General features: G+C 40.6%; 1 protein-coding gene and 1 long non-coding RNA gene across 2 annotated transcripts in view; one reads left to right on the forward strand and one right to left on the reverse strand.

Annotated features, from left to right (window-relative positions):
• Nucleotides 1-4255, reverse strand: part of LOC135309226 (von Willebrand factor D and EGF domain-containing protein-like) — a 170004-nt gene extending 165749 nt beyond the window's left edge. Inside the window, exon 1 of the mRNA XM_064435263.1 lies at nucleotides 4159-4255. Within this exon, the coding sequence (XP_064291333.1) occupies nucleotides 4159-4255 (97 nt within the window). The remainder of the gene's footprint in view (nucleotides 1-4158) is intronic.
• Nucleotides 1-17672, forward strand: part of LOC135309229 (uncharacterized) — a 45859-nt gene that overhangs the window by 16076 nt on the left and 12111 nt on the right. The gene's annotated exons all lie outside the window — the stretch shown is intronic.

The following is a 17672-nucleotide window of genomic DNA, read 5'->3' on the forward strand; positions in this document are numbered from 1 at the left end:
ATTGAAAACAATGGGAATTTGTTGGGAATTTCAAGTACTGGCCAACTAAAACCTGTTAAACAGACTAAAAACTACCAGAAATACTTTGAGTATGTGTGTGGCCATTTGACTTCAGGCTTTACAGGGAGGAGGTGAGGTGCTGAGAGTTTTTATTGCCCTCAAATTTATTGCATTGGCTTTTGTGCCAGTTCTGAGCCGTGCCACAGCTGATGGGGCTGGGCTGTGACCCCTGGGACCCATCTCAGCCTCCCCAGAGGGTTTTCCTCGTGACCTTGAGGCACTCCAGGTGCCCGTGCCATCAGTAAGGCAGAGGGATGGTGCTCCCTCTCCGCAGTGATCTGTCTTGTCAGGTCAGGAGCAAACACTGATTTGTCTCGACGCCTCGCGGCTCCTATCGATTGCCAGGGAAGTTGGATGTGCACAATGCTTCTTCAGGTTTGGCATTCTGAGACAAAATAACTTTGAGGAACTGGACCATTAAAGGAAACATTTTGGCTGTGAATGTCCTGTACTGTTATGAGCAGTGTCTAATAAATTGATTCTCAATTTTAGCACAGTGCAGAGTAGTAAATAGCTGCTAAGGGGTTTAAAGAGCTTACAAGTTTGGCAGAATAATGGGAAATAGGCAAATCCTTGGGAGATGCAGCTGAAAGGCAGCCCTCTCACACCAAACTTATCTTCAAGTCTGTATAATTTTAAAGAGAATCATTAATTTTCCTCAGAAGATTAAAAAGCAAATGCGTGAGCAAACAATTATTTCACTGAAAATTTCAAAATTCTAAAATCCAAAAGTGGCACACCAGTACAGGTCAGGAGAGTCAAAAAAGGAAGGTGACAGAGGTACCCTCAGCCCTAGACTACAACAGTGCCCAATTCTGCTTTCCTTATGAATTAACTTTCCCTGAAGTGGCACAGCCCTTGTCCTTCAGGTAAAAAGGAGTGGAACAAAAAATTATCAGCAAGCAGAAATCAATGTACAGCCCCTGCTTCCCTTTGAAATCACAAAATCAGATAAATTCATATTTCTATCTTGGTTTAAAAAATACAAACTGGCCTGGTCTGGTGGGTGGCAACCCTGCCCACGGCAGGAGAGTTGAAACTATTAGGATCTTTTAGGTCCCTTTCAAACCAAACTGTTCTGGGACTCTGTGATAATTCCTGACAGTGAGGCTATAGTGGTATTTGATATTTACAAAATGTAATGAGAGGGAAATAAAATATTAGCCTGTAAACCACTTTTGATGATTAAAAATAATGCTGGGAGAGAAACATTAGGTAAATGTTGTTCCTCTCTCTTTAGGAGTTGTTACAATTTCTTTGGCATGGCTCTCCTTCCATTCAGTGGGTTGTTGTTTGCTTGTGAATGTCTGCTGTGCTTTCTCCAGAGCAAAGCCATGGAGCCAGATTAATCCCAGGGCTATTACCAGAGGCACAGGAATAGTCTGACCAAACCCCCTCATGGCCTGAGAGCATGATCCCTAGAAGCTGTTTCGAGGGACTGCAGATCCTGGGGATCCCTGGGGTGGTCAGACCCTCTTTGCTCAAGCACCCCAAGGGTGGAAGAAGCCCTGGGGCTCCAGGGTGTTGTTGATCTGTGTGTAATGTTTGAGCCTGACCAAGGGATGGGACAGTTTATCACTTGTGGCTGATACTTGAACCAGATGGAAAAAGTCCTGAATAGTTTGGTTAGTTCCTTTTGAAATACTCGTGGGGAAATGCCTTCTCAGCTCCAGCAGATTTTTGTTTCTAGCATGGACAGACAATGGCACTCAGGATTTGCAGCAGAAGCTCACAGTGAAATCATGGGTTGCTTTTGGTTTCAACACAAAGCAAATTAGATACTCTGACTTTCATTTCACTCCTGTACAAAACAAGACCAGGACTCATGTAGTTGCAAGATACACTGAGTGGTTTTTGCCTATTTCCATTTTGACTACTTTCCATATTTTGACTATTTCCATTTACTTTCTTAAATCAAATTAGACCACTGGGGTCGCTGGAAACACACCATCTTTTCATGCTGGCTGTAGGCTCCTCATCTTCCCCTGACACCACCCTCTCTCTTCTCTTTCTCCACCTCTGGATATGCTCAAATTTCTTCTTGTGTGTTTCAGAGTTGAGGGAAACCCACAGGAGCAAACTTGCAAACAACTAATTGTAGCTGAGTTTACTACATATGCAACACCTTGCAGTGAAGCCCCAGTGGGTTTTGGGAGCTTCAAGGGTACCTTTGCAGGAAACTCATATCCAAATTAAAAACTTTCTCAGTTGTACATTATGAAAAGGCTCCAGAGGGGAAGGGGAGAAATTCCTTTTCACTGGTGATGTTACAAGCAACTATTTTAAGATAAATGTTTTTTCTCTAAGACACCACTGTAAAAAAATCTATTGCCTTTTTTCTCTTGACTGACTTATTTACAGAATTTCATCTCAGAAAACTCTGACAAGCTGTGCTGTGTCAGCCCTCCCACATCTATGATTGGGTTGCTTTTGTCCCTGGTGCTTAGTCCTGTAATAGAGAGCAGCTATGGGTATTGTTGGTAAACTTTTTTTTTTTTTTTATTTCTCAGGGGATTTAATGTAAAAACCCCCAATATTGAGAATTCTCTCAGTCACAGGGAGCTTCATTACCTAAAATAAGATTATAAAGTTCTTTAATCTTTAAATTATTTTTTCATCTTCTTTTTTTTTTTTTTTTTTTAACAAAGCATCTGCAAAGAGTTCTTTGGGCAGATCTTTCTTATTCACCATTAAATTCTTATGGGACTAGTAGGTTTATTAGAGTACAAAAGTAAACAGCATATGGCTCTGTTAATATCCTTGTAATGTCACAACCCAATCTGTCAGAATGTAAAGTTTTTTAAGCAGTTTCATTTACTTCAAGTTCACTTTATGGAAAAGAAACCCACAACAAGCCTGATGAATCCTTCTGCATCCCCTAAGAGACAGCACAATACTTAATTCTTTTGCGTTCCCAGTTTATTATGTCCACACATTTTACCTGCAGTAGGAAAAATACAGTGGCAAATACAGTAACTTAGTTACTAGGAGTTAAAAGGTCGTTTCCCCCTGATGAAAAGCCTGCTCCATCAGACAAGTGGCTGCTACACTCCATAAAACTGGCACCCCTTCAAAAGGTTTCAGAAATTAAAGGCATTGTTTGAAGATAAAGGCGATAAGGTCATTTGCTTTGAGTTTAGTCCTGCAGAACTTTCTGGGTGACCCTTTGATATTCAAGTGAGGAGAGCTCCAAATTGTTTTATCTTCATGGAGCTAATGAGTGCTGGCTGACAGTCACTGTTAAGACCAGTTGGGACTCTACTGGAATTAAATATTGTAAAATATTACAATACATCTCCTTTAAGGGGGAGTGCCTCTGCTGGGTTTGCCAAAGCTGAATCCATAATCACTCACAGCACTACGCTCTTTGCTTTTCTCAGTTGCTTTTATTAACTCAGTTTTCACTAGCTGAATAATGTCTAACATGATTCTCAATGTATTTTTGTGTTCAATTAATAAAGCTGTATAAACAAGCCACATATGTGAAATCTATGTCCCCTTCAAACTCTCTGCTAGAGTGAAACAAGACTTACATTTAATGTGTACAGTAGTAGAGAAATTACTCAAGAACTTTTTATTGCCAGAGGCTGTAGAGCTGTGTATGATTATTATATGTGTAATTAACTAATCTATAATGTTCCTCTGATATATGGTGTATATAATTCTTTCCTAGAGGAATAGAATGTTATTTTAAAGCCTTTTTTTTCTCTTTTATGGTTTGTTTCATTTATTCCATTTATGGGAAAATGTTATGTATACTCCTTAAATAATTTTACTTTTTTTTTCTAGTAGGAAGTAAGATTTTTTTACAGGTTTTAATTTTTTTTTTTGGTTAAAAAAATGTGGCAAAGGAAAGGGAATGTCCTGTAATGATCAATATACATCATGTGCTTGGCTTTCACTGTGACCTTCTTCATTACTTTAGTTGTTTATTTTAACCTTACCTCCATCCTATTTCAGAGACTCTCTAATAATAGCCCTCTGTCACTCTAACCCACATTCAAAAGTAAACGTAAACAAGATCATCTCCGTTTCAAAGACACGTGAACTCTATCCCCCAAACGACCATCAAGGAATTAAAAAGCACAAAATCCTTACCCAGTGTCGCTGACTCAGCGCTAATGGCCAGCAAGGGAATCCAGCAGAGGCAGGCAACAAGCTGGAGATGCTGATGGAAAGGAAAGGGCTGCTGCATCATGTCCAAGACAGCTTTTATCCCTGCATCTGCAGTTGCTTACAAGTTAACTTTTTGAAGTCCTGAACTTTGCAGGAAAAGCCATCAGCCCGCCTGTTTCAATTCTTTTTGGAGTTTTTTTTTTTTTTCCTCCCCCGCCTTTCTTTCGTTCTTTTCAATCCAGTCTCTCGGAGAAAGTTTAATGTGTCATTAATCCCAGAATTTCCAAGAGGGAAGCCCTCCAGCCACACGCTCACACACACACAGAGCACACACGTGTCCCTGCAGCTGCTGCAGCCACAGCTGCTGGGATTTGTCCCCCCGGAGCTCCAGGACAGCCTGAGCCTCGCTGTGGGAGCTGATCCCAAAGGAACTGGGGCTAGGAACGTGCTGCTCCTCAGGGTTTGGAGGCAGGCAGCACCGAGTGAAGATCACAGCAGTCACATCTGAGGGGCTTGAGGAGTGAGAGGAGCTGTTCAGTGTCACCACAGCAGCCAGTGACAGAATAGAGCACAGGAGCCAAGAATTCCATCACTCAGGTTGCAGTGATGCTTAGGATTTTAGCTTTTACATTTTTCATATATCTGTAATCCTGCAATTCTTTAGTGTACAGCTCTAAACTCCATACAGAGTATTAGCTGCTGTCTTCACATTTTGGTCAGACACAACAATTCCTCTCTAGGCTTTGCAATCAAGCACACCTTTCTGTCTCAGGCCCTGAGAGATGTAAGCAAAAGTGAGTTGGGGGAGCAAACTGGGGCTAAATAACTTCATTACCTGAAGCTGTAATTGGAAGATTAACCCCCAATGTTCAAATGGTTCAAACTTATAAGAAAACCCGTGACCCATGGTCCATTTTGGGTGTAGCCCCTGGGGGTGCTTCATCTACCCAAAATGTACCTGGAGGCCCTTCAATATGTAGAAATGCTTTTTATTCTCTTAATTTTGTCTGGCATCTGTTTTAGGTAGCCCCAAAAAGGCATCAGCACTATCACATTTTTCTGAAGTTTGGTCTCTCAGGTGTCCTGTTGCTGCCACATGGTTCCTGCTTTTACTCAGTGTGAACAGAGTTTATTGTGTGACAGTGCAGTTCCAACCTTAATGCAAAACAAGATTAATTTGCTGTTGAATTGCATCTTATACTCTGATATTTACACTCATAGTGTTTTATTTAGAAAATATTGCATCCCCACCCACTGTTCAGCGTTTTCCATACCTGCCAGCACTCCTTTTCTTTGACTTGTCAAGTTTAAATATCTTGTGTCTGCTTGTTTAAGTGAGGATATTGTGAATTATCTGATAAGAGAATATTATGCAAGACTGTAAACATTCCACGAAAATCACTGTGAGGAGGATTTCATGGAAAAGTACACACCAAGCCATTACAAATATTTTGTAGTGTAGCCAAGGAGTTTCAAAAGTTGTTCATTGGGCTTAACTACATTGCTCAAGGAGTTTTATTCTTGGATTCCTTGAGGAAAAAAATAGGTTATTCAAGAAGTAACTTCTAAATCTTTGTTCCTAATTTTGATTTTGGATTTTGCTGTTGCAGAATCACTGGTTTTAGCAATCTCATTGGACTAGCCATCTTACAGGCCTGACTTGTAGCCCTTTGGGAGTCTTTGGAAGTATTTCCATTAATTTCACTGATGTTTAGATTATATTCCTTCAAGATCACCAACACTCCAAGTCCAGTATTTCTGATATTTTTAATAAGAGATCTCTGTCTGTTTCCTAGAAATGGAAAAAATAATATGTTTTTAACAGTACACAATTTTTACTTTTCTATGGCTTTCTCTGCTGATGTTTGAATTTATTTGTGGCAGTCTCTGTGCACTGGTAGGGGTCCAGTGGGGATTTTGACTCTAAGTTGTGGCCTAAAAGGCACAGCTCTGGAATCTGTTGAAGGGTGAGATTTATCCTTGCCAAAATATTGGTAATCAAAACCAATTTCCAACAAAGACAGTTTTCCAAAATCAGTCCAGCCTTTTTTAGTTGTCTGTTTACAGAAAACAAAAGGAAAAAAAAAGTAAGTGTAAGGTATTCAGGGCAATGGGAGAAAAGGGAAAGTTTTAGGGACTGTCTTATCCCTTACCTGTGTTCTCCTAAACAGATTTTAATCAGAGGGAGCCTTTGAGGGTGGTAAAGATGAAATTGAAGCTTCCCATTGTCTCAAGTAGGATTTTTTCCTGGGCTGGCATGTCAGACAATGAGGTATTTCCCATTCTCCCCATCCAAGACAAGACCTTACAGAATTCAGGAAAAAAGAAAAACATTGGCTTCTCCTTACCTCCACTAAATGTCATTCTAAAAATAACAAAACAAACAAACAAACAAAAAAAAAAAAACCCCAAAAAAAAGGTGAAACTAAAACCATGGAGAACGTACATAAAAATATCAGAAAATATTCTTGCAGTTTCCAGTTATTAACCAGAATAAGAGGAGAACCTGAAACTCTACAGAAGGTCGGTGTAGTCAAGTGAGGGTAGGGGATGCTTGGAACAATTCTCTTCACTGTGAACAACAGTGAACCCCTGACACCAGTCCTTCTGGTATTAAATGGATTTTCAATGGTGGGGGTGGATACAGGGAGGTAAAAAAGCCAAAAGTCACAGCTGGGAGCTGCCAGCAGCATTTCAGACTCAGCCAAAAATTGCCTGATGGATACACACGTTGGGTACTCAGATGTCTTCACTCTGTTAGAAGGAGACAGTGTTTGCCTGATCTCTCCTGGCATGGCAGAGTGGGGAGGGGCTGCAGGGGATGGGCTGGCTCTGCAGGGAGGATGGAGCAGCCTGGGGGACCTGCAGAGGGGGAGGAAGGCTGGAGGAAGAGTTTTAAGAGCAACAATATTTGCCTTTTTCTTCAGACGCAGAACCAAGTGTCAGGATGGAACTGAATGATAACAGAGTCACAAAAAATGCAAATACCTAAAGGCCTCCAAAGGTGTGGTTTCTGACACTTTGCTCCAAGTGTGAAATGCTCAGGATCCAGAGTCAGTGTAGGAGGTTTGAGTGGCCACAGAAGACCTGGGCTACAGAGGAGTGTTGAGAGATGAGTCCCATCTCTCACACATTTTCTGAAGGTCAGGTAGAAGCATCCTTCCACTTGGGTACACCCAGGAAGGAAAGGAGAGGGGAGTTTCATGTTCTGCTGCTCAAAAAGTGTGGCTAGCAGTTTCCTTTTGCACTCGAACCAGCAGGGAGCTGTACAATCCTTTATTTGCTTCTGCTTCCTATGAGGAATACCCTTAACATGAGGCTGTCCCCTGGGGTGGCTTTCTAGGCAGAGAAGAGATTTGTTATTCACAGGTGACATAGAGAGCATGACCCTGCCTGTACAAACACTTTCTTAGTAGGACAGTGTCCTTCAGAGGGAAAAGATGTCTTCACTATAAAGTTTCTTTTTTGCAAGTCTGAATTTACACATTTCACTTCGTAAAACCCTCCTCTGTCCATTTTTGTTGCTATTTTTTTTTCATCTGACTGAAAATACCTGCTAACTCCAGTGACAAGAAATAAACTCTGTGCCCCAAGGGCAATTCCCTCTGTTGGTATGGGCTGGCTGTGTCCTCTGATTCTTGCAGTCCTTTCTGCAGCTCCTGAGCAGGAGGAAAGTTTGGCATAATGGATTTTGACTGAGTCCCCAAAGGATTCTCCTCCCCCAAATCCCACCAAAGGATTTTTCTAACAGGGATGAGAAGAGGATCAGTTCTGGGATTCTCTCTCCCTCTTTCTTTTAGTCACCTTTTTCCATATATCTTAAAGAGATGCCAAAAATCTTAGGATCGCCAAAGTGCAGTATTCAAACTTCTTGTTAGCCCAAACAACTGCTCCTTATCTCTTACTTTAGGATTGCACAGATGACATGGAATGGGGAGAAATTCATCTGAACTTATGCCCACTTTGGGCAAATACGCAGTGGGCATACAGTGATTAGAGTTTGTGTTTCCCTCTGTTTTGTGTTCTTATGTACAGAAAAGAGCATTGCTGGCTCTTCAGAAAATAGTGCAAGGAGTACTGTATCTAATTTAGAGGACCAAGCTCTTCATTTAAGTGAGAACTAGTTGTGAATTTTAGGGTAATAATTCATTACACATAAACATATCCTCCTTTTCAGAGCTCTGGGATTACAGAGAATGATTTCTACATCAGATCATTTGGTGTGTTCATCTTTCAGCTCCTAATTCCCTTGTGAGAGGGACAACTCTTTTAGAGAATCACTCCTCATTAGCCAGTGAAGGAAAATACAGGACTTCAAACTCTAAAGCAGAGACAAATTGCAGGAACCTCATGATTATCTCCAGGTTTTTTCAGGCTAGCAAGAGCATGAGTGCCTGGGCTGTGAGACAGCATAAGTGCTCTTATTAGAGGCAATAAATCAGTTCCTTGTAACTGCAGTGCCCCGTGGCATGGATCAAGGCAGGGTGAGCTCCCTGCCCTGACCTGGGGCCCTCCCAGCTCTGGCAGAGCAGGGGCAGGAGCCTCTGTTTCTCTCTCCTCACTGTTTTGCTGCTCTGACCACCTGAACTTTAACTGGGCACAGTGTGCCTTTATTAAACCTGCAGAGTGCCCCCTCAGTGCCCTTCTTGGATGGCACCACTGCCAGGTGCCAGGGCACAGCCAGGACTGGTGTGTGAATTATTCATATCAGCTCCTTATTTAATGGGAAACCCCAAACTGTTGCAGAGATGTCACAATAAATCACATTGCAATGTGCCTTTGCTCCAGAGTGCCCCAAGACAAGTCTGAGAAGGGCTGTTGTTGCTCAGCAGTTCAAACCCAAAAATGAGTATTTTATGGGAAGAGATTGGCAATTACCAAATATTCATAAAGAGGACACTCATGTACAACTATGTGTATTGGAACTGGCTGGTGGTTTCCCATCAGAATCCATTTTCACAAAAGCATATGATTTCCATGAAATCTGTATGAAAGAGAAATCTTTCATTTCATTTTTTAGAAATATTTCTTCCTTCTTCTTCCTAGATGGAAATGGATACATGATTAAATAACCAAACAAACTTCATTTTGATCCTCCTTCTGCAAAATTAATGACTAAGGAAGTGTTATTGAAGCCTTTGCCTCTCCTTCCTAAGTCTTGACTTATTTTGTCTCAATAGCAAAAGAAAGAATAAGAGAAATGGCTTCTCACAGCCTTCATGCAGTCACTGTTGCTCAGAAATTTTCTGACTGAATTTTCCCACTGAGTGAACTTTCCATTTAGGAATGAATTTCCTTTGAAAAGGCAGCAGAAAGACATTCCACAGGAGGTTTTCATCAGTATCAGCAGTGGAAAGGCATGAAGTGGAAAGGTGTTGCCCATCCCTTGAACCATTTCATTCAGCCTTTTCCTTTTCTTTTCTGAAGAAATCAAAACTCTCAAGGGCAATCCCCTCCCAGGTGTTCCAGCCAGGAGTAATAATGAGAGTCAGAGCAGAACCACCAGCTTGGACTGAAAACAGGCTAGAACCAGCCCTGGAACTGGCTGTCCACATCTCTTCTCTCATCTTCCTTTCCCACCCTGGCTGCTACAATTTGTTGTTGTGGGAGAGGCTCTGTAAGCAGATGTTGAGTTCAGGGAGAGCTCAGTTCCTGCTCTGGGGCAGACCTGGAGGTTGCCACTTCCACACAGATGGGGCCTCTTCCAAGCTTTCAAACAGGATGCTAAGAGTAAATAAAAACCATCAGAGCTGTACTGAAAGTGTTATATCAATGGTATGAGATGTAAAATATGGCAAAGCTATTCGGTGAATGAAAACAAGAGACATGTGAGTATTGCAGTGTAGATCACTCCCCTAATTTGATTCAATTGCCTTTCCACATTCATTCCAGACAGAAAAATGCTGCAAATATCATTTCTTTTCAGAGATGATGGGTTAGTATAAGTATTAATAGGAGTATTCATCACTATCAGATTAACTCTAAAGCCCTAAGAGACAGGAATCCCAGCAGATTTAGGAGGACAGTTAGGCTCCTCCATAGGATGCTCACCATAATTTATTGTTTCAGGATCCCTGAGAAATCCCCTGGAGAATCCTCACTGCATCCCTGTAAAGGAATCCAAGGCATCAAAGTGTGTTTTTAAAACTCCTCCCCTTCTTCCAGTCTGTGTCATACACAAATAGGAAATGAGGTTTAACAATTTTGTTAAAACATTTGCAATTACAAATAAGAATTTTATGTCAAGCTCCCAGTGACATATGTTCCACTCCACAACCTTATCTCAGAGTAGATTGCTTTGGAAAAGACAGAGATTTATTCTGAAACATTTTTCTTTCATCTCTTTATAGTTCTTTTGATGATTTTAAATGTTTGTGCTATTGGTACTTACATACAGTAAATGATAAATGATATATTGTAACAACAACTCCACGAAGCTGAATTGCTTTTTTTTACTGAATTTAGTGAATTTACTGCCTTGAAAGGTAACAGATTGATAGCACTAGTGAATTAAATCCTCTCTTTATCCCCAGAACAAGAATAATATGGGCATTGCAAATATTTTCCAGGCCTATAAATCAGCCATGGCACCTCAACTCTCATCCACAGGGACCTGCTGCTCCCTGCTTGTGTTTTGCTTTTTTTTTTCTAAAGCCTCTTTAGGGATTTTACAGAGTACATCAATTTTAAGAAGAAGAGGGTTGTGGAATACATCATAAGCCTCTGGTTTATGTATGAAACAAAAATTATTAAATTATAAATTATTAGAAATATTAAGGAATTTATGATTTGGTGGTTAGTGCTGCCTCAGAAGGTGGAGCAGGGGCTGCTGAAATAAACTCCTAATCCAGCCATGGATGGGAGACTCCTCCACCTCTCACAGACACTGTTTTCAAAATCTCCACTCTTTTACTGCTGATACTGTCATAAACCTCCAAGTGGCCACCTTGGAAACCCCAGAAACCATAGAAATGTTGGAAATACAGTGCTGCCTTCTCTCAGATATATTTACTTCGTTGCTCTCAGTGAAGTTAATCTGATTTATACACATCACCCCACAGGAAAAGCAAGTTTCCAACAGAGCTCAGAAAGACCTCATGGGAGCTAAGGGTCAATTTCTAGCCAGCCCAATAATTTATTTTCCACAAGGCTTCCTCTGTTCAGTATTCTCCACCACACATTTTGCAAAATCCAGATTTTCATCTTTTGAGACAGGTAAAAATCAATTCATTACTGAATTTTTCTGAAGAAAATTGTGTGCAGGGAAAAAGCAGGTGTTAAATAAAAACTGAGGCACTCCAAACACATTATTTCAGCTCTTATAAATAACAGTTGTCTCTTAAATTCATCTCTTGTAAAGAGATCTCATCTAATTCACCTGCCTTTGAAAAGCCAGTAATATGAAACTAATGGAATAATATTTATTGTTATAGACCAGTAGCATTTTAGAGGCAATGAAGGGACTAGAATAGCTTTTATTTCATGTGGGTTTTTTTCATCAAGGTGAGTATTCATTTCAAATATCACATAAATTGGAATCATAACTCTGTGTTACAAACCTGTGTGGCTTTTTGGGCAGTAGATAATGGGCTGCTCATAAATAATTGCCTTCCTGTCTCCCACTGCACACAGACCTCCCTCGGGCTAGTTTTGCAATGATTTCTTTCTTTCTGCCCAACTTTTTCTGTTGTTGTCCATTTTGACATTTTTATGACCTCATTTTGGATTAGCTGTTTCAGCCACCTTTTTAAGGGACATTTCACCTTCAGTGTAATGGCCCTTAGCTTCTAATATTCATAAAATTCAAATCTTGCCTTCAGCCAGTTATTCCTGTTGCTTCCTTCTCCAGTTGCTTTTCTATCCTTTCAGTTTGATTGGCAACATGAGTTTTGCTGTGAACCACCCAAAAATTCTGCAGTTGCTGCTTCTGAGGGTCCATGAAAACACAACAAGTGCAGCAGAGATAATTTTTCTGTTTTCAGCTTTATTTTTTGTTGTGGCTCAAACCGGCGCAATGCAGGGACATGAAATTAGTGGTGTATCAGAGCAAATCTTATGAAAGCATTCTGGTGTTTATCTACATAAACCCAAGAAAAAACATTTTTACTTTATTAGGGGCTTTAATAACATTTACCTGTTTGGATTTTACGGCCTCAGTGTCACATGATGGGTTTTACACAGCTGACTGCTTGTTAATTGAATACTCCAATTCAGCCTCTAATTCTGCCTTTTAATGGTTGAAAGGCCATTAAAGCAGTTATTTCTCTAATAGCTGTGGATAAAAGGTGATTTTTTTTTTTGTTTCACCCCAACCAACTCTCTCCCTCACCTTTGGCTCTGAAGGGGCTGACCAGACCCTTTTGGTTCAAGCTTGGTGCCAGAGCAGCTCAAAGCTCATTTTCAGAATCATCTCACAATGCAAACAAGACAGACCTGCTCTGTGTGTGTTTTCCACAATAAAACACTCAGATCAGTGTTTCCTGTTAGCTCATATTAATTTTATTTATATACTATACAATATATACTATATAATATATACTATATACTATATAATATATAATATATAATATATAATATATAATATTATACATTGTGTATTGTATATTATATATATAATATATTATATATATATATTATATATATATATATAATATATTTTTTTTTAAGTTTTATTGGCCTAAAACAATGGTCTGCAGAACTCCTTTCAAAAATTCAGCCAAACCTTTTTTCCAGCTAGAGAACCTAGATGAAGCTAAATAAGTCCTCAGAAAATTGCACAGGAGGAATGAAAGCTTGATTTTTTTTAGAATTTCCCCAGAACTCTCAGAGCTTCATAAAATTCTGGTTCAAGTTGAAGCACACTGGGTTGTAGGACACTTCTCTGCAGCTATAAAAAAAGAAGCAGATGTTTGCACCTGCCAGATTTGCTTCTGACTCCCATGCTGTGAACGTGTAATCACTGCAGGTAATGGCATCTTGCTGAAGAGTTAACTCAATAATTTGCATTAAGGGACATGGAGCTTATGATTCATTTTGTTACAGCATTTTGTTACACACTTAGTGGAACTGACTCAATACCAATGGCTAAATTATGACTAAATACCACTGGCTAAGTTATCAAGGTATCTGATTTTATAACTCCATCTTAATGTGCTTTGCTCCTTTTTGGGCTTGCTAATGTATTGCAAATTGTCAATTCTTTAAAATATTCTAGAAAATGTCAGCTCACATCCTTGCTTGGCCTAAAGTCAAATGTAACAAATGCTTTGGTAAATAATTGGTGTAAGACTAGAGAACAAAGTCATCCATCACGGAGTCACAGGTTTTGTTTTGTTTCCAGTAAGTTCCTTCAGTGCAATTTCCTTCGGTAATAAATCTTAGATCTGTGATATTCAATAGCATTACAGAACACTGAATTTTCTCTGTGTGTTTAACATAGGCTAAACACCAATATGAAAACCAAGAGCTTACACAGACCTTTCACAGCATTTTTGAGTGTATAGTGGGCATAAAATATTTAAGATGTGAGCCAACTACTGCTCAGCTGAAGAGGAACTTCTGCTATTCCCCCAGTGCTCATTATCAAGTTTGCTGAACTTTCCTCAGGAGCAGCTGGTGCTGGGCAATGCCTGATGAAATGAACAGTCTGGCTTGTCACATCACAAGTGCTTCCTCGAGTTTGGAGGGGGTCACAGAGCAGAAATTGGCTGTTTCACGGAGCAGGAACTGTTGCATCAGCCACATTTCCAGCTTTTGGATAAAGCCTACCCCAGTGCCCCTGAGTGAGGATCCCCCTGGCCCTGCAGAGCCCAGCACTGGAGATGAGAATCTGGGGAATGGGGCTCTTCAGCGGTGTAAAGGAATCTCAACAGTTTGGAAAGGCATGCCTCCTTTTCTAGTGTGAATCAGTGAATCTGAGAATCTAATTCCCATTATATTAACCTTCTGTAATGCTGTGGTTTTGGTTCTGATTTATTTAAATTCTTTGGAAGGCAAATCAATTAGTAAAAGATTCAGTTGCACAAACTCACGGATACATGAGGGTCTAAGTGGTTCATTAAATCAAAGAATAAATGGAAATATTTTTGATAAGTTCTGGGTTTTAGGATCTGAGTCAAAATAGTACCAAAACACAATGCAATTTGGTCCATTTTTTTGGCTGAAATTACTGAGAATTTCAACGATTCTATAAGATTTTCAGATGAATTATGAAGACCCTTTTATCACCAGTTTCTCTGAGTCTGTCTTACCAAAACTGACTCCAGGCTTAGTTGGAAAAAACTTGCAATGTTTTCCCCTAAAATAGCAGTGTGAACCCATTTTCTGTTGGCCAGGATTCCACTACCTGTTCTTCCAGGAGATGCTAAAGCAGAGATTAAACTCCAGGGAAATACATGACCACCAGACCCATGGATCTGGAGTCTACAGGCAGATTCCAGTCTCTCGTGAGGTTTCTTGTTATTTTTTGTGAGGTGGAGGCAAGATATAGGTGGTATTTTAACATTTACACAAGGGCAGTGGATGAAAGCATTGGCATCTCAAAAAGACTGTGGAATTTCTGGCATACCTGCAGCATTTCCTAAAAATTGCTAATGTCATTTGGTGACGGGCTGCAAATAACTTAAAATGGTTAAATATGATGCTTGTAGATGGGCTTGTTGAAAGCTTTGATCACAGAGAGAAAGGGACTCTCTTAAAAACCTACTGTTAACAGTAGGTAAAAAGTTAATGAGAAACATGTAAATAATTAATTCTTCCTCTAGAGGCAGAAAAGATTTGTTGTTGCTGTTAATGGACTCACTATATATGTTGTATTGTCTTTTCTGAAGTAAGCACTCAATTACTTGATCTCCATACAAAGGGAAATAATTTATTGCACCAATAGCTTTAATACTGCTTTCCCTGAAAACAGTATTTTCCTGGGTTAACTACAGGAGCATGCCTTGATGATAACACATGGCTCAGCTAAAGTGACACTTCAAAAATAAACAGGATATTTTAAATCAAAAAACTGGAGAAGGAAAATATGGAAAAAAATTCTGGCACTTGGTATTTGCAAGAAAGCTATTGCAAAGCACACGGAACTGTCTCAGATGACCCAGCTGTAATACTGCATTTAAATAGATTTCCTTCCTCCACACAATGTTTTCTGAAAGAGTTGCTCCAGGAGAAGCAAATTTATTTATTTGTATTCATTTATAAATATAATAAGCAGAGTCTGAAGGTCACAGCCTGAAGGTCATTCAGGTCAAAAATACTCAGAGGATTGTTCAGATGTGGTCATTCCACAGCTGAACTGAAAATACCCTCTCCCCACTTTATTTGGTATTTTGGCAGTGTTACAATGATCTCTCCCATAATTTGACATTGTGGTATTAAGTAATGTGACTGCTCTTAGCTGGCTCAAGGAAAAGAATTCCTGGATAGTTGTGATGAACTCCTAATTTTAATTCAACCTTTCTGACCTCATTCTCTGCATTGTTTTAGAAACTGGGCTGAAGCAGGGGCACCTCATGTAGTGGTGTTTTGTCGTGAACCAGAGGATAGCTGGGTGTAAAAAAACATAAAAAATTGCCAGCCAGGTCCTTTCTGGATAAGATAGTCAGCTCGTGGTACAGCTTCATATGTGTGTGACACACACCAATGGTATTTAATCATTATAAATGCACAGCACCTACTGCTGCTCCTGCTCCTGATGGAAAAGTTGCACCTTGGCTATCGGAAGCTATTAATTTTGATTTATAAGTAAACATAAGTGAATAAATATAGTGGAAGGATTTCTATTGTTATTTTAAAAATATTTTTATTTCTTAATTTTTTATTTTAAATTTATTTTTATCTTTAATTTTTATATTTTATTGTTATTGTTATTTTTAATTATTTTATTTTTTATTGTTATTTTAATTTTTTTAATGAGAGCCATAGTAAGTTCTGTAGCATAGAAGAAGTTTCCATAGCACAGAAAAAACAGGGGAAAGAAGCAATTTAAATATCCCAGGATATTTTTTTGTACTGATCATCCCAGGAGGAAGCCCTGGCGAGGTCCCAGCAGGGCTGCAGCCACATCCATGCCCACACTAGTGCAGGACCTGGCCTAAGTTTGTGCCTTCCCTCATCCTCTGCATCACCACCTACTCCCCCAATCTCCACAATTTCCATAACAAAAGGTTCTTCATCCCCACAGCCAGGTGCTTCATGCAGCCTCACCATCCTCCCCAGCAGAGTCTGCCTCCAGGCAAACCTTTGCAGCTCAGGCAGCAGATCCCATCTCCTCTGAGCATCCCAAAAAGGGATGCATTTTAAATTTCAGCAGGAGTTTCAGGACCCTGAATTACTTCATCCTGTTTTCCTTTTCCCCCATGGGTGTCTGAAATAGCTGGAGGTGTCACAGCTACCTATGGGGGTAGGTCTTGTGTAGCTCTGTAGTTCCTCTGCAGAAATGGGAATCTCACTGACTTTTCACACCAGGGCTTCCACTCATCTTCACCGAGGAAACCAGCAGATTGTCTCCCCACAGCAACAGGCACATGCTTGAGCCTTTTTCCTGCTTCCTGTGAAAGCTTTCCTTCACTGATCCAACTGTTCACAAGTCTTTGGTCATTTGGTGGGTGGGAAAAGCTTCTCACAGTTCCAGGCACGCCATCCCTGTTTGTGCCTTAGGCTACAGGAGATGATGAGCCTTGCCCACGTTAGCTGAGCTGGCAGCCCTGTGCCTTTGCAGCTCATTGCTGCTGAATGCCACCCATGTGTCACAGCACCTCACGTCCTCCCTGGAAAACGCTTGTGTCAGAAATGAGGCTACATCCAGCAGCAAGTGATCCTGCTGCACTGACAATTCCTGCAGGAACCATTCCTGGGCCTTCGTGACGTGCTGGTCCCCACATCTGGCCGTGGCAAGCATCTCAACTCGTCAGTGGACATTGCTGTTTCTGGGTTTCTGCTTGCCAGGCTGGATGTGAGCAGCTGCATGTGACCTAGCAACAGATCTGGGAGAGCAAATGATACCAGTCCTGATGGGAATTAAAATCATATATCTTTCACAGGGCACAGCTGCTCTAGGGGTGCTGCTCCCCATGCAGAAATGCTGTGAAAAATGTTCCCCAGTTCCCTCCTTGTGTCATGCAAGGCAGACATGTTTTGTTATGTATCTATTTAGCTGAGTCTTACACAGCAAGCAGCCTGGGGAAGCACCAGCAGGCATCAATAATAGAAATAATTAAGAATTACGTGATGAGGGCTTACCAGGCATGTTCCAGTGTGTACCAGGGAGCTGGGAGTCACACACACTCTCATCTCCGAAGGAGCTCTCCGCTCCCTGAATTACCCAGCTGCCCAGCAGATGGTGGTATTATTTCAACTACTCTGCTCTGAGCTCCCTGGGAAGCAGCCAGGCTGCACGGAACAACCATCGGGAAAGTTGGTTCGGGATTTCACAGCTCACACTCTTGCATTTGCAGGTTATTTCCTGCAGCATCCTGATATTCCTTCTCGTAGAA

Source organism: Passer domesticus, chromosome 10 (assembly GCF_036417665.1).
Source record: "Passer domesticus isolate bPasDom1 chromosome 10, bPasDom1.hap1, whole genome shotgun sequence".
NCBI classification, from domain to species: Eukaryota; Metazoa; Chordata; class Aves; order Passeriformes; family Passeridae; genus Passer; species Passer domesticus.